Genomic DNA, 22,635 nt, shown 5'->3' with positions numbered 1-22,635 from the left:
AGCTTCAAGGATGCAGCTTGATGCGGTAGCCACGGTGACATCCCATTCGTGACACCCGAGCTTTCTTGTGTTTTCACTTGAGTCCCGTCTCCCTCTGCTCGGCCTTCCTGGAGTCTGGAGGTGGAGTGTTGTTGGTGTGGCCCTCCCCTGATGGGGGTGTGCCCGTGGTGGGGGTGTGCTGTCCAGTGTCAGGTGCATTTACGCAACACACGTGGAATAAGGAGTGAAACGGGGAAGGAGCAAGAGGCGTTATCTGCATTCACAAGTGGAGTCCGTGGTGGCGGTGGCCCGGGTCACACGGCCAGCGATTGTCCGCTCATCTTTCCTGCACATCTCCCTGGTGGGTGCCCCCCGCCTCGGGTGCGGGTTCCACAGTGAGCAGGGCTGGCTTTCTGTCTGCTCTGTACCTCGGTGCTCACACTGCCACTTCAGCTGGTGTGGGTGCATCTGTCCTGTCGCCCACTACGGGATTAACTCTGTGGGACCTTTGTTCCTTCATCATGGAGTTGCCTGCTGTCCCCACTGTGTACGAGTTGACAAGTGAGGCTGATGACTTTGAAGATTTCTGTGATGTTGGGACAGTTGTTCTCGCAGAATCTTCCTTAATGGTGGAATTCTGGACTTGATAACTTCTTTCAGCTCAAAATCAGCTGCCACAGGAGCGAGAGCAGGTGTTCTTCCTCCGTGTTCTGCCTGGGATGGATGGGGAATGGGAAAACCGGAGCCAAGGGTCTGCCGCATACATCCTTGATTAAGCAGGAACAGGGCTTCCAGCATCTGCGAAGAGGCCGCCGGGGTCCGTGAGCTGGAACCTTGGGGTGCCCAGGCTGTGGGGATTAGGTGGTCCAGCTCAGGGGGCCAGGCTTAGGGAAGGCTGAGGGTTTGCACAGGCCAGTGCCACCTTCTTCCTCCAGCTCTGGCAATTTGGCGTGCGGGTATAGAGTCCCTAGCTCAGACCAGCAGGGAGGTGGGCGCGCTGCTTGGAGGACGCGTCCTGCCTGGCCGCTGAACCACAGGGTTCTGTGGTTTCTGCCCGTAACCCAGTGTCCTCACCAGGGAGGTGGTCTTGGGTAGCTGAGCTCCGTTTGAACCTGGGTTTGGTGGCCTGTCTGAGCCTCTTTTCCCTCACCTGTAAAATGACTGTGAGGCTAAAGGGCTCGGGAAACCATTGCCAGGGCGGGGCGAGGAACCAATGCTGTGGGCGGGTCGCCCTGTGAGGAGCCCGGTGGCTCTGAGGACTTGGCCAGGGTCCTGATGTCTGGGGCTGGAGAAGCTCAGGACACCTCCACCAGGATCAGGCTTAGCAGAGAGCCCTGCCTCGAGGCCAGCAGTTTGTTCTATGAATAAACAGATGAGCAAAAAAGAAGCGGGAAGGGAAGGGAGCCGAGGCTCCTAAGGGGATTCCAGAGGAACAGCAGGTCCCCGGGTGTTGGGGACGCGGAGAAGTCAGGGAACCAAGGAAGCACATTCCCAGTTGAAAGGAGAGCTTTTTGGTCAACCCACTTACTTTCAGTTTCGTCATTTCCTGAGAGTCCTAATTTAGCCTCTGGTTGTGTCCTGCTCGATTATGGCCTAAAAAGGCAACTGCTTGGGTTTCAGGAGTTGGACTGGAACCCGCAGGAAGCCACCACGGAGGGCGTGGCTCCGCCCGCCACAGTCTGCACTGGGCCCCAGCCATGGCTCCTCTTGGCTCCCCTTCGCCCCTGGGCACCCGCCAGCTCCGCAGACCCTCCCCAGGCTCTACAGGCGACTCCCCAGGGGCTCTCCGCTCAGCCACCGGGGCTCCCGTGAATAGCAATAGGGCTGGCGGTGCTGCCTGAGTGGCAGCCACCCCGAACCTGCCCTCTGGGAAACTAGAGGGTACAGATGGGGCATGAGAGGGTTCCTGCTCCTGCGCCAGCAGCTGCCACTCAGGAGGTGCACCAAGGAAGAGGAAGACCTCCTCGGACGTCATGCAGCCATTAAGTGATCAGCAGGGAGGCTTTGGGGTCAGAGTCCTGGGTTCAAGTCCCCGTCCCTAGTTGTGTGGCTGAGTAGTCACTTCCCTCTGAGATGCTGTGGCATCACCTGCAAGTGAAGGATTGGGATGAAAACGGTCAGCCAGCGCATGTCGCCAGTGAGGAGAGGTCGGAGTAGCAGGGAGACGCAGGGGTGGCTTTCCATGAGCCAACGACTGACTTGGGTGGGGTGAGTGCTTCGGGAAATGAGCGTAGCATTTTTATTTGATTCCTGAAAGTCTTCCCATTTGCAGTTAAAACAGGTTTCACAGAGGCCATTTAGCATGTCCCAGAACAGGGAAGGAGAAGTGGCCTCGTGCCCCTGCTTGTGGGGAAAGCCTCCCTGGAGCCCTTCCCAGAGTGCCCCTTGTTTAATTTTGGGCAACTCCTTACTATCCCTGGTTTATAATTTGGTCCTGGGGAGTCTTGCTAAGGCGGCCCTGTCCACTGCACCCTGCGGAGGTGAACTCTGGGCTCAGGAGCCTCTTCACCTGCCACAGGCGGGAACAGAAGCTCAGCTGCAGCCTCCGCCCCCGTCACTGAGTGTGGCTGCTCCATCCAGCAGGCGAGGGGGCCCACCGTGTGTCATGACCTGCGGGCCCCCCAGCAGCCCAGCCCCGTATTGGTCTTGGCACTGCTGCTGACCCACGTCACTCCAGCAGAGCTGTGGAGACCAAGCTGCACTGTCCTTGGCCGGGCCTGGCAGGGCCCAGCCTTGCTTAATGAAAGCTCTGCGGAAGGGAGGTGCCGGCCAGGGGGGCTCTGCGGGGCGGCCTTCCCAGGCGGCCTTGGAAGGAGAGGGATCAGCTCTGCCCTGTTCCGGTACAGGAAGTGGGGCTTGGTCTCCAGGCCTCTGTAGCCACCAGGAGTGGACAGTGCTGGCTTGACTGTCCCACTGCTGAGGTCTGAAGGGTGGGGAGGGAGTCGGGTGGGATTCTTCCCCTGCCAGTTCCTGTGGTGTTCATGGCCCCCCGAGCTGCCCCACTGATCCTGAGGGCTGAGCCGATTCCAGGATGGCCTGGGCGCCTGGTTCCCTGCAGCCTGGAGGAGCCCAGGGCCTGCCGAGAGCCAGCCCCTGATGTGGGTTCTCTGCTGTCGGTCCTACCAGGGCCCGTGTCCCTGGGCTGCAGTAGGCTTTGATGAGGGTTGTCACCTGGCAGCAGCAGGCCGAGGGAGGGAGATACTGAATTGTAACACACTATAACTCCACCCTGGGGAGGGTCACGCCTGGCCTCCCTGCTGTCTAGTAGCAGTCAGTGAATGTTAGTCGAGTGCTTTCCTCTCCACTCCTGCTGTTGTCCTGAGCTTCTTGGCAGACATGTCCATCTTCATGACTGGACCGGGCATCTCTGGGCAGATGACTTGCCCTCTCTGAGCCTGTTTCTTCATTTTTAACTTGGAGAAGATAAAAGCTCTCTTCCAGGGTTAAGTGAGGTGGTGAATAAACTGGGTTTCATGCTGGTGGCTGAATACCATCCCCTCGCCCTCCTCCCCTTGGTAGGAACCTTGTGAAGATGCTCTCCGGTGCCCTCACTGGCCTGGGGTAGAGAGACCCCTAATGACTAGTGAATTTAGGATTCGTGGAGGGTTTGAGCGGCTTCTCTCTGGGCATTGGTGGCAGGTTATCTTACTCTTTGTGGGTTGGAGGGCTGGGAAAGACCAGGAACCAGCCGCTGGTCTGTGCTCTGTGCTCGCTGCAGGTCCTGAGCAGGCAGGGACGTGTCAGGGACAGCCGCTGGCCAGCGTTCACGTGTGCACAGGGAGGCAGAGGACCACTGGGATTAACTCTGGCAGGGAGGCCTCGGCTCACCTGGGTGGCCTGGCCCGTGGGAGCTGCCGTGACCCTAGGCTGGGTGGTGCTGCTGCTTTAGACCCTGGGGAAGCCGGAGGCTGCCGGGCCTTCAGCCACCGTGACTAACCTGGACGCTGTTTCCCCCCTGGGTGGTCCTGCAGGGCTGGTGCGCCCTGGTCCCTGGTCTCCTGCAGGGGCTCAGGGTTTGTTTTCCGGGGACAGTACGGGAGCAAAGCCATGGGCTGGGGTGCTGCTGAGGCCGCCCAGTCCAAGTCCCTGTTGAATCTGGAAACGCGGAAGGATGTGAGCCTGGGGGGTTTCTGGATTTCCGGGGTGGCGGGGTGGGTGCTGATCTCACTGAGGGAAGAGCCGCCCATGTCCTGAGCTCAGGCTGGAGCGCCTGTCAGCTTCCCTGGTGGGCGGCCGGGGGCTCAGCGTCTCCGACCAGGATGTCAGGTCCTGGTTCTGGTTCATCTGGCCCTTAGGGACCTCAGCCTGTACCTCTGGGGTGGAATGACTGGAAAGGCCCAGGAGCAGGGGTTGGAAGTCCTCCCTGGGTGACCCCGGGAGCCCGTCTGTTCATCTGTAAATGGGGGATTACACGGTGCACCTCACCTAGCAGGTAGGATGAAGCTCTTTCAAGATGGCGCATGCGAGTGTTTCAGGAGCTGTGAAGCTGTGTGAAGGTTGCTGTCGGGAGCCGTGAGGGGTTATCATTTTGTCCTCCTGGCCCATAAGCTGGGAATGTTGTTGGCATCTCAGCTGCGCCCTGCAGGGAGTGCTGCCTGCTCTCTGTGATGTCCCTGGAGCCCGACTTCTCTGTTCTTACTTTGATATGTTTTATGCAGATGGAATTAAAATCTGGAAACAGGATGTACTGGTGGTGTTCTGTCCCCTTAGTCGACTCCATGGAGTCCTCCACCAGTGAGCAGTTGCAGTGAGTTGTCTTTCTCCGCTTGCTGGAGACCTATTTTTGTTGGGTGTCCTCCTAAATTGTGTGGTTGAAGGTCAGCGTAGCACGGTGACTATAGTTGCATCCACCCGAGATTCTTGAGCTTGTCAGTTGCAGAGTGGTTTTGTTCGTGGCGTTAGTTAGCTGGGTGGCCCTCAAGTGACACACCTGACCCCTGATTTCTAGCAGACTCGCTGCTGTCAACCTGTTTTGCCCGCAGTGCATGTCTTTCTGAAGTGTGCAGCAGGGGATCCTGGCACATTGTGTGGTGGCCTTGCTGTATGAGAGTTCACAGGAGAAGAGGCTGATGTCCTTGGCGCTCACATTTGTCCTTTCCTCTCCCTCAGGTCCTGGCTGTAAGTCATCATGGCGCAGCAAGCTGCTGACAAGTATCTCTACGTGGACAAAAACTTCATCAATAACCCGCTGGCCCAGGCCGACTGGGCCGCCAAGAAGTTGGTATGGGTGCCTTCCGACAAGAGTGGCTTCGAGCCCGCCAGCCTCAAGGAGGAGGTGGGCGAGGAGGCCATCGTGGAGCTGGTGGAGAATGGGAAGAAGGTGAAGGTCAACAAGGATGACATCCAGAAGATGAACCCCCCCAAGTTCTCCAAGGTGGAGGACATGGCTGAGCTCACGTGCCTCAACGAAGCCTCAGTGCTGCACAACCTCAAGGAGCGCTACTACTCAGGGCTCATCTATGTAAGTGGCTCCCAGGGCAGGGCGCCGGGTCTGCCTGCACCCCAGGTGCCCGGCTCTGCAGGAGAAGAGGGCTTTAGGAATACTGGGGCAGGGATGCTGGGGGGCAGGCTCTACCTTGGGCGTCTGAACGTCCCTGCGGTGATTTCACAGCATCACCTTTCTCACTTCCCTGTGTGGCCAGAAACACAGCAGGAAGCCAAATGCAATGCAGGAAGCAGAGCTTGCTGTGCCTCAGGGCTGCCCATCTGATGGCCTGGGGGGGGGGGGGGCGGAGAACTGTGTGGCTCAGGCCAGCGTGGTCGACTCCTTCTAGCAGGGGGTGCGGTCGCCTCGTTCCTCCCCTCTCCGTTTGTTCCAGTCTTGGTTCTGGTACTCTGCCATTTGTGCCTTATGGAGGCCGAGGGTGTGCCTCCTTCTGGGGACTGTACTTGGAACAAAGGTGAGCCACAAGAGTAAGACTGGGATCCTGAGTCCCTGGCCCCTGAGTTCCATGTCCGTGAGACAAAGGGGAAGTGAATGTAGAGTCCCGGGACCTGCAGAGACCAGGAGTGTCATCTCTGTCCTCTGGTGGGCTGCATTTGCAGGACAGTGTGTGGCAGTGCGAGAGAACGTGGAGGGACGAGTGGAATCCCAGCCTCTCTGTAAAAGGCCTGAGCTTTTTTGGCCCTGGGGACACACGGTTCTGTCTCCTGCCAACCCCAGATTCCTCTGCCCAGTCCAGACATTTGCTTCTGGTGTGTGTCCCCATGGAGAAGAGATCTCTGCTTCTTGTCCTTTCTGAAATAGCTTCTTTAGTTAAATATGCTATTACAGCCACCTCGCTCCTCTTCTCTCAGGGCTGAATAACAGTCCTCAAAGGTCTTGGGCGGAAGGGTCATTGTTTGTGACCTCTGGGTTATTACTGCCCTCCTTTCATTTTGCTGATGGCAAAACCAAGTCCCCCACTGAGGGTTTGCTCGAGGTCACATAGGTGATAGAAGGAGGCTACGGGCTCATCCTGCTTACAGAGGTGGTGAGGATCCCCCAAGGCCAGCCTTTTAATTTTCTGTGATTTCTGGGTGACATGTTTTGTGGGGTGCTGCCCACTCCACTGGCTTGGTACTTGCGAGTTCACTAAGGTGAGCTGAAACCCTCAGTTGAGTCCCCGGCCATTGTGGATTGCCCTGCATCCTGACCAGCCTGGAACTTATGAGGACTGTGTTGCTTGGTGACTGCTCAGTTGATGCCCGATATTGAGGGCCTTATGTCCTGCCTTGATAAACACCCTCTGGGGATGAGCTGATGGCCAGGACCTGTCCACAAGTAGATGGACGGAATGTCTCGTTTCTCTCTGGACCAGCCTGGCTCAACCTTCCACTCTGGCAGAGGGGAATAACTGAGGTCCGCAGATGTCAAAGGACTTATGCGGGGTCATGTATGGAGACATTGGCAGCCATGAGACAGGAACCCTCAGCCCCATTCTCTATCATCTGTCTTTTAAGGACAGTGTGTATGGACCAAATTAAAAGCCCCTGAAATTAAAAGCAACACTGAAACTTACCATCGGTGAACTGTAGTAAACCAAGGGACTTCAAGGAAGCAGCACCTGTCTGCAGGGATCACACGGGAGCCATGGTCCCACGGGAAGTGGAGCGCTCCTCGGCAGGCCTCGTCACTCATGTCACAGCCTCTGTGTGTCACTGAGCTGGGATGGCCTTGGATCAGTAAAGCAGAGCACTCAGGAGCCTGGAGTTGGAGCCCTAGGACCTGGGTTAAAGCCCAGCTCCCGAGGTCCCTTACTGACCATGTGGGATGTGATGTGGTCGTGCAGGGTCTCACTTCCTCATCCATAGACTCCTGTGGGGACTTGGTGATGCTCCAGCAGGCCTGCACTGCTGTGCTGCCACTGTCCTGGGAAGGTAACCTGGTCCTCTGCGTGGCCCCTCTGGTGTCCGTGGTTAACTTGGACCCGGTGAGCGGCAGGCTGGCCGCCTATGCCTGACTGTTCCCTGGCTGCAGGCCCCCTCCCTACAGGAGGAGGAGCATTAGTTGCTAAGATGCCCTCTGCTGAGGGGCAGCGTCTGTCTGCTGGAGGCCCTGGCTTTGATTCCCAGCAAAACAAACCACCCCCCAGCTTCAGCACATTTGCCGCCAGTTGCTGTGTCTCTGCTCTGCAGGTGACTTGAGGGCTCTGTGTGCACATGCACGTAGCTGTGATGTGACACCAGAGCTTTTCCTCTAGAACTCTGCTTACCTCCTTGTGCAGGTCCTTTAGACTGGCCTCCTGCTAAGCAGTGTCACTAGGGGCGAAGCCAATGTCCCCAGAGTTTTCCTGGTGGAGACCCCAGCAGGTGCGGAGCTGTGGGAAGATCAAGGCCATCGGTGGCTGCCTGGGGTGGGGGGTGCCACCACATTCTCAGCCATGTCTCCCTGCACAAGGTTCCACATTGTGACCGCAGGAGCCTCTGGGCCACACTTGCTGGCATCGTGGGCGGCATGGCTGATGCTGCAGCACAGCCACTCTCTCTTCCTTGGCGCGGGGGGCAGGGCCCTGGGACAGGAGCAGTTGGGCACAAAGAGCTTCTGTAGCCTGTGAATGAACAGCTCCCTAGCGTGACTGTGTGGGGGCAAAGCCACTCCTCAGGGTCTGCTGCCGTGAGTGTCCAGTGTGGCTGCTCCCTGCCACCTGAGTGTTTGCCCCATGGCGCTCGCCCAGGTTAGATGGGATTTGCCCACAGAAAGAGCTTTGAGCCCCACGAGCCCTTCCTCAGGCCATCTGCCTACACAGATGACAGACCTGTCCTCATGACCCTCTGCCCCCTTTTGCTGTTGATGCCAGCTGTTTCTAAACATCTGGCTCTGTGGCACTCCCTACATGTACCCATGTGTCCTTGGCGTTGATTGGTCTGGATTTCCTAGAGTGTGGGTTTTCTCAAAGCCCAAGAACAAAGCTCGATTGTCTGGAGTTCCTGGGATGACCTCACTGCTCTCTGGCCTTCTGTCTTGTCCCCACCCGACATTGACACGGGCACACCAGAAGAGGTCCCTGCCTGACTCCCTTCTTCTGTGGTGCCCAAGCCCACGGGCTGCCAACTCCAAGTGTGGACTTCCTGGTCCCTCGGGAAGAGAGTCGTTGGAAGGGGAAGTGGCTGATCATCCAGGAGGAAGGGAAGGCCCAGGCCCGAGTCCCCTCCTACAAGCACTCGCTGTGTCCCAGCTCAGGGTCCTTCTGCACGTGGACCAGTGTGTGGTGGGTGGGTTCCGCCTCAGTCCAGTTGCTGCTGGAAAGTCCAAGGCCATTGTCTTCACACCTGGTTCCTGTGTGGGCCTTGTCTTTGGGTTAAGCCAGAAGATCCACCTCATTTTGGGGGTGACTGGAGAGGGCACAGTTGACAGCAGGGTGCAGCCCCTGAGGGTGGCTGCTTGTGGCTCGAGGGGACATCTGTGAGCAGCAAAGGCATAGGCAGCTCATGAGGAGGACAAGGTGGAAGGTAGGTGCCCAGAGAATTGGCCTCCAGCATGGCAGTTGGCGTTGGCAGCTATGAGACCTGTGTGTGCTCCTGGCTGAGCCCAATACCTTGTGACCCTCAGTTGTCCCTTAACTGAGTCAGGACTACCTTCCTAGGAAGATGGTGCTTGGGTCACTCCAACTGCTTAAGGAGATCCAGGTCCCCCAAATTGGGCACCTGCCACCTGCATAGTCTCGGGGTCTCGTGTAGCTGTTGGGAGTCTGTGGGTGGTTGGAGGAAAAGGCATGAGGAGATTTAATAGAAAAACAATTAATGGTCATAGTAACGTGGGCTTCCGAGGACAGCCAGCTCATTTACCCTGCTGCCGCAGGAGTGGCTCACCCACCTGCCCGGGGCTGCTCTCCACAGCCACACGGGCACTGTGCCAAGCACTTGATCTTACTTCTGCCTTGTTACTACCCAATGCAGTGTGGGTCTCTGTGTCCATTTTACAGATTGAGAAACGGAGGGTGAGAGGTTAAGACATTTGCCCTTGCTTGGAATTGAACTTGGCTCTCAGACTCCTGGGGTTTGATTTTAATCTGTTCGAGTCAGATTTCCAGTCCTGGGTGTATTTTAGGGGCTCACATGAAGGGTATTGACTGAGTTTCTTCCCACTAGAGAAGACCTGAGTCTTAGAGAAGGCTCACGGGGGTCATGAACGAGGCCTTTAAGTTTTCGAGAGATTTGCCTCCAGGAGAGAGGTCTAGAGCCCACAGAGGATCAGGTGGGTTCAGGAGCACCAAGAGCCTCAACCCGGCGTCCCCAGGAGCCCTTCAGGGTAGAATAACTCGGGCTCCACTGAGTTCCCTGGGCTGCAGCGGCTCCTTTTCTGTGCTCCTCTTCTGCCGCAACAGACACGTCAGACACGTCTCTTATCGCCCGGGGCTCTGAGTGTTGTAGCTGGACTTGTCTGCTGTGCTGCGGTCCCACCTGATGTACAGCTTGTCAACATACAAAGCTGGCAGCTGCCGTGCAGTTGAGAAGGCGGGGAGGTTGCTGGTGACCCCCCACCTGCAGCAGGGGCACCAGGGAGCACTTTCGCGCCGGCTGACGTGGCCTTGAAGCAGAGCTGCTTGTCAGTTTCCCCGCTGTTGAGGACGAGGCTCCCTGACCACTCCTCTGCTCTCTCCTTTCCAGACCTATTCAGGCCTGTTCTGCGTGGTCATCAACCCTTACAAGAACCTGCCCATCTACTCCGAGGAGATTGTGGAAATGTACAAGGGCAAGAAGAGGCACGAGATGCCACCGCACATCTACGCCATCACAGACACTGCCTACAGGAGTATGATGCAAGGTGAGGGCCTTGTAGCAGGGAGCCGCCTGCCTGGCCTCCCCGAGCCGCATCTCCAGCCACGGCCTCCGACGGCTCTGTAGCTGCTAACTCCCATTCGGTGTCTTGTGGACCTGGTGGCTGGCAGTGGGACATTGCCTGGTGGCCAGCATCACATGGGAGTCATCATATGGGAGCTAGGGCCATTGGCAGGTTTGCATGTTGACAGAGTGTTTTGGAAGCTTTTAGAAAATGTGTCTCCTGATTATCTTCCTGGGTCCCATTCATTTTAGGAGGCGGCACAGTCCCCTCTGCCCTCTTCCAGGCCCTCTTCCCAGTCGCCCCCTTTCCTGCGTGCTCCCCTCACCTTCTCTTGTTCCTTCCCCGTGGCTGGAAATGTGCTTGAGTTTTGTTTATCTTTGGAAAACTGATAGGAAGCCTGTGAGGCTTCTGCACCCCCTGGCTTGGCCCGTGCTCCCTGACCCGTCATGGTGAGGCGTTTTGGAGAACAGGTCTGGGCTCCTGCCTGGTTCTCACCTCTAGTCACCCCCAGCTCCGTCTTCCTCGGGTGGAAGCCCTTGCTCTCCTGAGTTCTCATCTGGCTCCTGCCCCTGGGGCTGGGCCATGTCACTCACTGAGCTCCCTGCCTTTGTGTGGGGTGCTCCTCCCCGTCCCAGGCCTCTGTCCAAGGTTCCTCCGTGTGCTGGCCTCATCCGCTGTCCATCGCCCAGGACACCATCACCCAGTTGCCATGAGCTGCTTCTTCCAAGCTGCTGTTCCTCCAAGCCTGGCTCGTCACAGTGCTCTCTCCCTCCTGACGCCCCCGAGTCAGTCAGTGCGTCTGTGCTTTTTCTCTTGGATCATTTCTGATCCAGGCGCCCTCTGACCCCGTGGCCCTGGCCTTAGTCCTAGCTTGCACAGTTCTTTGCCTCCCCTCTCCTAGAGCCCTCCCTCTGCTGCCACCAACCCTGTCCTCTGTCTAGAATGCACATTGTCCTCGTTGGCTGTACTCGAGCTCCAGCAACGCGGCCCCCTCCTCGCTGGGCCCTGCCCACCTCTCTGGCTCCGCTGCAGGGAAGCCCTTGCAGTTCTGCAGCAGGTCTCTCTGCTCCGCAGGGCCGGCGCTCCTCTGTGCCTGGTAAGCCTCTGCTCTTCTGTTTATTTTTCTCCCTTCTATGTGGCCAGGGCCCATGTGGCTTTTACATTCTCTGAGCTCAGCCAGTGCCTGGCATGCATCATCCTAACCCAAACCTGACTTTCAGGCAGGGCCGTGTTCTCCCGTCTTGTGTGGACAGTGGTTTTTATTGATCCTGTTTCCTTTCAACATCGTGGTCTATATAGCCAGTGGGAATGAATCTTATTATTAGTATTAGTATTAGCAATTTTGTCCTAGCTCGTGGTTTCCGATGGTGACATGTGTCTTTCCCACACCCGCAGTGTCATGGAGAAGGTGCTTCGCTGTCAGGCGTATGAATTATGAAGGGTGCACAATTTGGCCTAGCCTTTGGCTGAGTTCATATCTATTGGAATTCTTCGCGGAAGCCAGCCCTGTAGTTTTAAAGTAGGATGTCTGTTTCAGGGTGCTAATGAGGACAGTCTGGGGGAGGCACTCAAGTGAGACTCCAGGAGACTCTGGATCGCTGTCTCCAGAGGTTATGAGTCAGTTTTCTCTTGGCCTGGAGCAGGAAGTGTGCTCTGGGGTCGTTGTGGGATCCGAACTACTGAATGAGGGCACGTTCCCACACTTGGACCTGGGATCTGAGCGCTTAGCCAGCGGCTTTCCTTTTCTGCAGCCCATTCTGATAGCAGCAGCGTGGCCGTCTGGCGTGTGGCTGTGGGAGCCCCGAGTGCCGGATCTGGGTTTCCAGATGTCCTTCACTAACTTCTGGGACCCTTTCCCCAAGAGATTCGCCGACTTTTATTCGTTCAGTGACAACAAGAAAAACTTGATTTGCCTGTGCCGTCCTCTTTGTGCCTGTGTCCTGCATAGGTTGGAAATACCTGGGGAAGAGAGGGCAGCTGGACTGCCTTTATGTTGTCCTAATAGGATGGACTCAGTGGGGACACGGAGATACCTGACTGGGGGCAGGTGAGACGGCGTTTCGCCTTGCAGAGACCAGCAGTGGGAGTGGGTCTGCAGCGAGCACCTGAGGTCCGGGTGGTCTGTGCAGACGGTGCGTCCACGTCTTTCTCCCGTCCATCTTAGCAGTTTCCACCTTGTCTTCTGCAAGGTGTCGGACTTGCTGTGGCTCATTAGCTCCCGCGTTGACGAACAAGGATGTTTCCAATCTGTTGAAAATCTCCTTCCTGTTGTGGACCTGCAAAGCCAGGAGCCGCAGGCCGCTAGTTCTCAAGCAGGGAGGAAGTTAGGAGCAGAAGTGGCCGGTGTAGGACAAGGTGGCTCACTAGCGAGGAAGGTTCCAGAGGAACCTCAGTTCTGGCCCTGAGTCAGGTCCTACTCCGTCTTTAAGTCTTGGCACGTGCTGCCCGCCTGGCTTTGGCGGGAAACGGGTTTGCTCTCTGTCCCTCTTCTTACGAGGCAGGGCCAGATGGTTCCTTTTCTTCTTCTTCTTTTTTTTTTTTTTTGAAACAAGAACTAGGCAAAGATTTCCTTCCTGAGCTGACTGTAGCTTATGACATCCTATCATTTATCTGGTGGCTTTGGGACTTTTATGAGACAAGCTCCTTGACCCTTCCCAGACTTTCCTGACTTTCATCTGTGAGATGCTCTGGCTGCCGGCACAGCCCTGCCTCCCGCCCGTGTCTGCAGTTGTTAGCAGTAGTATCCTCTCACTTTGAAAAGCATTCCAGTCTGCCTAGTGAGTTATGTGTCACTCTGCCTGTTTGTCACACTAAACCAGGCTTCTCTAGCCTGGCATGGGTGACATTCAGGGCTGGGCAAGTCTCTGAGGTGGGGACGAGTCCTGAGCACCGTAGCGTGTTCAGCAGTATCCTGGCCTCTGTTCACTACACATCAGCAGCACCTTCTTTCTTCAGTTCTGACAACCAAAAATGTCCACAGACGTTGCCACCAGTTGTCCCCCCAGGGACAGAATTTCCCTCAGTTAAGGCCCCGTGGATTAAGCTTTGCATATGCTTTGACTTTAGTGCCAGCGCCAGTCCCTCCGTAGTGGTTGCCTGGATCTCCTCTGGCAAGGATTTGACCCAGTGCTGAGGAATGCTGGGATAGCCTGGTGCCATCAGCCGCAGGCACAGGGTGGGTCATGGCAGCACTGGTGCCCTGGACCAGGCCATGGAGATAGGCGATGGAGCATGGATTGCCAAGCGGTTGTGCAGGTGTCCTGCTGTTGGAGGCCTGGTGGTCCAGGTGGAGGCTGGCACCAGTGTCAGGTGTCGCGGGGTTCAGGGAAGGTGGGTGGGGCCAGGGTGGTGGTGGCCTGTGGCCACCCCGTAGGTGCCCGTGCAGTTTTGTTGTTTGAATTCCCAGCCTTGGGTTTGATTAAAGTCGTGGTGACATGGTTGATTACCCACCCCACCCTGGCTCTCCCTTTTGGTTCTTCTGCTGTCATGGCCGTTCATGGGCTCTCAGCCTTGGAAGGGGGCCATTCCTCAGGTTTCTATGACAGCACCACAGGCTCTGAGCTGTCGCAGGCCATGAGGTGAGAGGAGCGTCAACTGGGCGCCGCTGGCCCCTGTGGCAGGCAGCAGCAGGGGTGCAGGTGTGGCCCAGGGTGGAATTCGGCCAGCAGAAGCACATGGTCTGAGCATGCCCTGCTGGACTGGGACATGGCTCTCCTGGCCCGCTCTGTGGCCAGGCCCCCTGGTCTCCACATTCTCTCCACTGGCCAAACTGGCCAATGGAAAGAATTGGTCTTGAGCCCAGTTATCTCCGGAGCAGAGTAGAAAAGCGTAAGTCCTCTGTTAACTGGTGGCAGTGCCGGGTTTGGTCCACTTTCAGTGACTGGTATTTTAATGAGCTTCTAGCATTTCTGGGGAGGCGGCAGCAGGGCTGCTTTCATTCCAGGCCTGAGCCACCAGGAGAACTGTTTGCTGCCCCCTCCCACCCCCCCTCTGCTTCTCAGGGAAAGCTGCGCCAGAAGTGGCCTGTCACTGAGCGGTCACTCCAGGGCTCCAGTGAGCGATTGCATTCCCCTTGAGGGTTGACCGGCCTTTTTGGATAAACAGTGAAGGGTGGAATTTTTATGCTGTCCCCACATCTGAGCCTCATAGTCCATGTAATTCATAGGTAGAGGGACAGGCTCAGATAGTCAGCTGGCTTGTGCTCAGTGTGCGGGGTCAGCCCCAGAAACCAGGGTCTCCTAATCCCCTGGGCAGGGCCCACGGGCGCCCCCACCTCGGCCCTCCTCCAGCTGGTTGCTAAAGGCCTCTCCTCTCTGTCAGTGGTTAAGGGGAGATTAGGGCGAGGAGCAGCGCCCCCCATCCTCCCTGCCCTGTGAACTGCTTCACAAGGTCTTTCTCAGAAGAAGTGCCCACTGTGTTCCTCAGAGGCCGGGGAAATGCTTCAGGGGTGCAGAAAAGCAGGAGCAGCGGGACCAGCCATGGGGAGCTGGAGCAGTGGGAAGCCCCGGATGTCATGACTCCACTCAGGCAGGAATGTGCCGGCGGGAGGCTACGAGCCCTGCCACAAAGGCCCTGCTGTCTGCCAGGGCCGCCTGGAGCCAGGCCTTGTGTGTCCCGTGTGCCTAGGAGGGCAGTGTGAGCTCACCCAGGAGGGCTAGGCCCTGTGCCCAGCTGTCCCATTGGGCTAGTGAGCACCTCCGTGCACCAGGCACCTTGCAGAGAGCACATGTACAGGCCCGGGAATGGATGGAGGGTCTCTGCTCTGTCACTTCCTAACTGACCTGGCCCGGGCTTGGCAATTGACCGTGAAGGAGCTACGTTTTCTCTCTGCTTCTCGGGGTTGGTAAGACGTACGTGGCAGGCTGAGAGTGAGAGCAGGTGCTGTGTGTGACAAGCACCTCTAGTCGGGGACGCAGGCCACCGAGCCTGCAGCATCCTGCCTGAACCGTCTCCGTGAGCCCCGCCATCGCCCCGTCCTGGCCACACTCCTGCTTGCCCAGCGAGAGAGAGCCAGCTGCGTCCTCCCGGCGGGCTTTTTAACCTTCTCAAAGAGGCTCCTGAGAGTCCGGGGCCTTGGGAGCAGCAGGCACAGGAAGTGACTGGTCACAGTGCTTTCCCCTGGGGCCACCATGGAATGCCGTGGAGCAGATATGGCCTGTGGCCCTGTGCTGCTCTGGAGTCTGCTGTCCTGCGACTCTGAACCACTCTTCTACCCACTGTGCTGCTGGTGGACTGGGGAGGCCATGCTGGCCTGTAGTCCCCGCTGACCCTGGACTGAGGAGGCTGTTTTCTTCCAACCCCCAGGAGGAAAGCATAGCCCTGGACTGAGACTGCCCAGGGGCAGCGTGGCTAGGCTTTTCAGTCTTATTTCTAGAAAACCTTTCTAGAAGAGGGAGCTGGTGAACAGAGGCTTCTCATGGACAGCTTCGGGCTTACTTTTGTTTGGCTTTTAACCCAACCCAGTGGGCCTGCGCTGAGCTTGGGGCTGGCTGAGTGGGAGGACCGAGTGCCCTCCTGGAACCTGGAACTTGGTGTGGTTGAAAACTTGACCATCGTGTTTGTTAGTCCTCCACCCACCCCAAGACGAGCAGCACCCACCCCCCTGTAAAATCCCTGACGGCCAAGCCCTTCTGTGCTTCTGACCCGCATGGCCAGGCTCCCCCAGGCTGTCCGGCATGGCCACTTAGCTGCTCATTCTTAGCTTCAGCTGAGACTTCAGGGGGGCTGTGGCCCGGGACACCAGGGCAGGAGTTGCTTTCCTCTACCCGTCAGGTTTCTGGAATTAAGCTGCCAGTTCAGAGAGCCTGCAGGACTCAAGTTCATCTGGTCTTCACCCAGGCTGTTGACCCAGTGCTGACTCTTGTAATGAACCCTTAAGGACCCAGGGTGTCCTTGGGGCTCAGGGTGACCTTCCACTCATGCTCCCTGGCCCTTCAGGTTGTCTTATGTGACCAGCACAAGCTGGTCCAATAAATGCAGGAGGGCCCAGGCCTGGGCGGAGGGGAGAGGAGGCCTGGCTGTGCTCTTGAGCATCTTCTGTCCTGGGGGCCAGTGTGCCTGTCCCTGGACTGGCCACCCTTCTCCAAGGCAGCTGGAGCCCTGGGTTCTCCAGGGAGCCGTCCTGCACCACTGCGGCTCACCTCCTCCTGTCGGTGTTCTCAAGCAGGTTTGACTCACCTTCTCAGGGGGTGGAGTCCTCTTTGTAGGGCTGTTTGTGCTCCCAGAACCAGGCCCGTCACCAGCATTACCTACGTGAACCTGTCTTGCTCTGTGTCCTGGTGTCCTCCTTCTCTTGCTCCCTCTCTGAGGGCCCAGCCCTCTGCAGGACTGGGAACTCTGCTTCTTCCTCTCTCCAGGATTCTGCAATGGTCCCCTCCCACCCCACCTCTCCTTTTCCCAGGGGGAATGTTGGGTGAGTGCAAGGCAGAGCTGACCCTTGACTGTCCTCTGGCCTGACACACCTGCTGGAGCTGCCTGTGAGGCAGCCTCTCAGAGACACTCCCCGACCCCCCCACCAGACGCAGACTGCAGCTAGCCTGGCCCTCCTGCCAGGCGGCCTCTGCAGGGGAACTGCCTGTGTTCTGGTGCATTTTGGCCAAGAGAAGCCTCGTCTGAGGTCTTGCTCACCCTCTGATGTAATGAAAGTTATGAGCAGTCCCAGGAGCTTGGTTCTCACCACCCAGGCTGCCCGTGGGGAAGGCTGCCCTTCTCCCTTCTGCACCTGGGGACTTGGGCCTCCCAGGCAAGTTCAAGCCCCACTGAGGAGCGCAGGGGTCATGGGGGGAGTTGCCTGGCCAAGTCCAACTGCCTCTGGCTTGGATTGCTGCCGATCCACTGTCTCCCTGGTTCTGGGCCACCTGTGTGTCCTGCGTCTCCAGGAGACGCAGGGCGTGCTGCACAGCCTGGGGATGGCAGCGGACTCTGAGACCTCAGGCCTCCACTCACCCGCTGACCTGCAGCTTCTGCCAGTAGGAATGCTCTGCCTTTTCTCCCCCTCTTTCTGCTGCCCGAGCACCTCACCTAGGCTGTGAATCAGGCTGGCTGTGAAGGCGGCAGGCCGCTCGGAAGGTCCGTCTCCCATCTGTCTGTCTGTAGGACTGAAGTAGCACTGTGGTCCCCAGTGCCTGCCTGCAGGCGCTCTCAGTGGAGAGGAGCTCGGGAAAGGCGGGAATCCAGGGCCTGGGTTCCTGGCCCAGCTCTGTGACTGATGGTTTTGATAGACTCTGAGTTTTGGAGACTTAGAGCCTGACCTCTAGGCTGAGGCAACTGAACCTGTGCCCTCTGAGGCTCCAGTCCCTGACTGTCAAGGTGGAGTTCATGTAGACCCTCTAAGACCCAGATTCTGTCCACAGAGGAGTAACTGTGGAGTCTCAGGGTCTGTTCCATTTCTCAGTCAGTTCCCAAGAGCCCTGTGCACCCAGAGGTGGGTCCCAAGGCAGGACACTCCCACGGTAGCCCTGCAAGACTTACTCCACAGGAACCCCTTCAGGCACTGTCCCCGAGAGCCTGGCCACAAGTCAGTCTCCAGCAGTGGCTCCTGGTGAGCCAGGCCCTGCTCCCTTCCTCCTGTACTTCCTGTCAGGCTGATGTCACAGCTGTGTGAGCCTCGTGGCCTTTTATGGACAAGAATCAGCCACAGCTCCTCTCAGAGAGGAAGTGAGCGATAAGGCCCCGACATCTACCTGGGCTGCAGTTCTTGGGTGGGATACCTGCAGCCAGGCGCCCTCCTCCCACCGAAGCCTTCTGAGTTGGCTGGAGGCTCCTGGGCACACCGGCCGGCAGCTCAAGTGACTTCACTGCATGGGCTCAGTGGGCCTTGGGGCTTTTCAAGTTTAAAATATCATCAGGGAAGGGAACGGTCTGGTCACTGAGTGTGTCACTCACGCAACCCTTTCTTGTGGTTCAAGCAGGGCTCAGCAGGGAACTAGAGAAGCAGCTGCAGGGGGGCGGGGGGGGGGGATGGTTTGAGGACAGCAGCCTGGGTGCCTGCCCACATGCACTGATCCCAGTGCTGTCCCCCGCTCAGGCATTCAGGAAGACTTATTGGAGGTAAGGTTGCTGCTTTTTTGAGACTCCACAGCAGAAGAATCATAGACCTGTCTCTGTCCCCACCACCTTCAAGATGGGGCAGGAACAAACAGGAGGGCTCAGGTGCTGTCTGTTCCAGAACAGGGTGGTCCTTGGTGGGTGTGTGCGCTGCCCAGGGCTGGGGTTCACACAGCCTCATGCTCATGTGCCCCACTAAGACCCAAGGCAACTCGGGCTGGACTCCGAGTGTCCTCGTCCCCTGAGATGACAACGTGGGGCCAGGCTGATGGCATGAGCATCGAGGAGGGTCCCTGCCAGAATGCATGGGGCAGGGGAAGGCAGGACGAACTGGGTCAAGCCAGAGCCTGTACCTGCTGGGAAATCTTTTTTTTTTTTTTTTTTTTTTTTTTGGTACCAGGGATTCAACTCAGGGTTCTCGACCACTGAGCACATCCCCAGCCCTATTTTGTATTTTATTTAGAGACAGGGTCTCACTGAGTTGCTTAGTTCCTTGCTTTTTGCTGAGGCTGGTTTGAACTTGCAATCCTCCTGCCTCAGCCTCCTGAGCTGCTGGGATTACAGGCATGTGCCACCACGTCCGGCTCCCTCTGAGAATTCTAACCGCACCACCAGCAGTAGAGGTGATCTGAGCTCAGGAACAAACCCAGGCCACTGAGAAAGACGCAAAGCGGGAGCAGTTCTTCCTGCCCCATCTACCTTGCGAGGTTATTGTGTGGCCACAGAGACGATAGTCTAAGACCTGCAAGGCTGCAGGCCCCGCTGCAGGTGTGAGGAGCCCGAGTTCGGGGCAGGTGGACTGGGAGGCTGAGGGGCGGGCCAGGGATGGAGAAATGAGGACGGCCTCCTGTCAGCCTTCCATTCTGAATGCTTTAGCCCCAATGAGTCTCCTGGCAAAGCAAAGTCGGGTTCCTTCAAAGTGTGTCCTGGCTGTGTGGACAGTGGTAACTGGGCCTCAGGAGATGGAGGCAAGGGTCAGTGGGGCGGAGGTGGGAGTAGTGGGCAGGATGAGGTTAGTGACAGTCCAGCTCTGGGGTGTGGGAACTTGGAGATTGCACAGGCTGCTGTGAGTGTGTTCGTGTGTGCACATGTGTACCTGTGGACACGTACCTGTGTGCCCTGAGTACATTCATGTGTGCCCCCGTGTGCCCAGGCCTGTTGGACACAGTCTGCAGTGCCTGTGTGTCCAGGCTCCCTCCTGTGCAGCCCTCCCGTGTGGGGGCTCTGACTCCTCCCCGCACACTGAGAGGAATTCCAGCCATCCCCGGGACTGGGCTTGGGCAGCTCTGGGAAAACGGTTCCTTCTGGAAGGGATGCAGAACGTTTCCTTTTATGGTAGCGTCGGGCGGTTGCTGCTCACGACTCAGTACGCGCAGGTACATTCTTGCTGCTTGTGGAGCGGTGACTAAACATGCCCGCGGCTGGGCAGACCGCAGGAGCTGCAGAGGGGGAGGCAGGGCCCCAGGAAGGCTCCGAGTGCTGTAGTGTCCCTCCTGGCCCCGCAGCCCTGATGTATTCTGTATTCTGTTCAATGGGAAAGACAAGACGGGGAGGAAAGTGGCTGTCACATTGGAGTACTAGTGGCCGGGCTCCCCTCTCATCCTGTAGACATTTATTAGGGCGGGGAGGAAGGCTGCGGCCGAGGCAGGGGCAGCTGCCTTTGGTGTGGGCTCTGAGGCCCGTTCTTCCTGTGATGAGAGTAGGTGCCCAGCCCCGTGCGCTGCCGAGATCAGGCACTGGGGAAAGTTGGCCCAGGGAAGGTGAATCCGACTCCCGAGGCCACGCACCGGCACACCGGGAGCCGCTCTCCCCGTGCTGTGGCAAGCAGGGCCCTGCGCCGGCTGTCAACCAGGGGGAGTCGGTCACAGACTGACCGCACCTGTGTTTCCTGCCCATTACTGATAAGCCCGGGTCCCCGTGCCCCTCGACTGCCCCTCCTGCAGCCCTGACAGTGCCCCAGTGCCGCGGCGACCCTGTCACAGCAGTCTCATGGTGGGAGGAGAGGAGGCCATCTGGGGGGCTCACTCTTCACAGGTGCTGCAGCAGGGCCACATGTCATTTGTTTGATGGACAAATCCTGTGGGGAGTGAGTAGCACGTCTGCTTTGTATTGTGGAAGCTGAGAGCCAGGATCACACACCGCCCCCGCAGACCTGGAGGTGGCCTGGGCTGATCCAGGCGTCCGTCCGTGGGGGTGGGGGCAGGGGAGTGGTAGGGTGTGAGAGAAAATGGGGAAAAATGAGTTTGTGATTTTAGCTGCTGTTGAAGATTGGACGGCAGCACTGACCTGGGCCCAATAGTCCTAAAGCCTGCCCATCAAGCTCGGCTTCAGTGTGGGCTCTGCTGTCCCCCTCACAGGATCGTGTTTATACCCTTCCTCGCTGAGCAGTTCCCACGAGCTGGGGATCTTTGCCAGAGGTTCCCAGCACCAGCCCCAAGAACAGGCTGTCACCGATGCTTGTCAGAAGCTGCCCTTCTTTCCACGCTCCCTCGAGAGTGACCCTGCTGAACGCCTTCTGGTGTTGGTGTGTGTCCTGGACATGTGCCACTACCCCAAGGCAGCTCACCACACAGTCGCAGGTGTCTCCCTGCTGGTGAGGCTGCTCCCTGCGCCAGGCCTTGTCTTCAGCAGTGTCCCCAACTGAAGCGGGACAGTGTCCAGAGCACGTGCCACAGGCCCTAGCACAGCTGCAGACGCAAGTGCTGGCTACACCTCAGCTCGGCGCAGGGCCTCGGAAGCTTCCAGAGCCCCGCTTCCTCCAGGGTGGGAGAAGCAGTGGGCTCAGGTCTCCTGGGGCGGGGTTGGTGGAGGGCACCTGAGGTCTGGCGTGGCGGCCCCGGCTCTGCTACCCGTGCATGTCCTCCTCCAGTGAGGCCCATGGCCGCTCAGCCTGGTCAGCCTGTCGTGGCGGTGGTGAGGGTCCCCTGCAGGGGGGTCCTCGAAGTCTTTGTGCTCCTTGGCTGGGAAATGGGCAGCTCTTCTGGGGCCAGAGGGGGGGCTCCTGAATCCAGCCAACGCGTAACCAAGCGTCTCCTCTGTTTCAGACCGCGAGGACCAGTCCATTCTGTGCACGTAAGTGTCCCGTGTCTGGGCGCTGGGGCCTGTCTCCAGCTCCTCTCTCCTGTCCTCTTTCCCCTCCTGGTTTGTTCTCTCTCTCTCTCTCTTTCTCTGGAACCCACCTTTGTTCTGAGGAAAGACTATTCTTACCCTGCAAGGCCCCAGGTGACAAGTTCTTCCCAGGGACAGGAGTTGGGGTCAGGCGCTTCCTGCCCCTTCCCTGCAGAAACTCCACTGGCCTCCTTTAGGGGCAGGTGGCAGGGGCCCAGGAGGGCAGGTGGGGTGGGGGCTCCTGGAGGAGCAGAACCAGGAGTCTTCTCCACCCAGTCCAGTGGGGACCCGACTGGCCTCAGAGCCCCCAGCAGAGCACTCCCTCTGGCTCTGAAGAGTGGCTTTCTTACCTAGATTTAGGTTGACGCTGGTGACCTCTGAACTTAACACAGAAATAAGTCAACCCATGGCCCAGGGAGTTAATGGCCCAGGGCACACCTCCAGGTGAAGTTTCAGAGCAACATGTGTTAGCGCCTTCGACCCCTAAGTCAGCAGCTGCTCCACACTGATTCCTAACACACTCGGCTGAGAGGCTGCCAAGCGACAGGGTGGGCAGCGGACATGAGCCGACTTTCGTCCAGCCTCTAGAAGGCCGTGGGAAATGGTCTAAGGGAGGGCTGCAGAAGTTAGCCTTTCGTTGGCTGTCCCCTTCTCTGCCAGGAGTGTTGGTCCCTTGTGGGCACTCAACACAAGGGCAGGATGGTAGATAATGAGCATGGTGGAGAGGGACAGAGGCCAGGGAGGTGGCCCTGTCTCACCCAAGGACTTGCTTGACTTTTGCAGCGGAGAGTCCGGAGCAGGCAAGACAGAGAACACCAAGAAAGTCATCCAGTACCTGGCGCACGTGGCCTCCTCACACAAGAGCAAGAAGGACCAGGTGAGTTCCAGGCCACGCTCTGTTGAGGGCCTCAGGTGGGTTGACGGAGGACGACCTGATGATGGTGGCTTCCGGTGAGGGTGCTCTGGGGAGTGCCACAGAGGCCTGCCCCTCCTAGCGCAGTCTTGGGAGTGGTCTGGTGGTACAGCCTGTTCTGCGCTCAGCGCCCGACTTCCTGAGTTGCTATGGGAACCGGAGCTGTCCCAGGGTCTGCTTAGCAGCACTCTTGGCATTGCAGCCAATTGCTGCGAGTCCACCACCTCTGAGGCGGGAAGAGAGGCCCGAGGCGTGGCTCTGAGTTGACGGAGGCTCGGGGGACCTCAGGAAGTCCTGCCTTGCGTCCCCGTTCTCTTCCTGCTGT

The 22,635-nt window shown here is 58.0% G+C and overlaps 1 protein-coding gene across 3 annotated transcripts in view; it reads left to right on the top strand.

Moving 5' to 3' along the window:
• Positions 1-22,635, top strand: part of MYH9 (myosin heavy chain 9) — a gene marked incomplete at its 3' end in the record, with an annotated part of 83,722 nt that overhangs the window by 26,277 nt on the left and 34,810 nt on the right. For all 3 annotated transcript variants that reach the window (XM_081310484.1, XM_081310483.1, XM_081310485.1), the window contains exons 2-5: positions 5,089-5,440; positions 10,069-10,225; positions 21,334-21,361; positions 22,181-22,274. In XM_081310484.1, the coding sequence (XP_081166610.1) occupies positions 5,108-5,440; positions 10,069-10,225; positions 21,334-21,361; positions 22,181-22,274 (612 nt within the window). In that variant the 5' untranslated portion in view covers positions 5,089-5,107. The remainder of the gene's footprint in view (positions 1-5,088; positions 5,441-10,068; positions 10,226-21,333; positions 21,362-22,180; positions 22,275-22,635) is intronic.

The sequence above is a fragment of the Spermophilus citellus genome, assembly GCF_964194105.1.
Source record: "Spermophilus citellus genome assembly, chromosome: 10".
In the NCBI taxonomy this organism is placed as follows: domain Eukaryota; kingdom Metazoa; phylum Chordata; class Mammalia; order Rodentia; family Sciuridae; genus Spermophilus; species Spermophilus citellus.
This window is presented reverse-complemented; position numbering and strand designations above follow the sequence as displayed.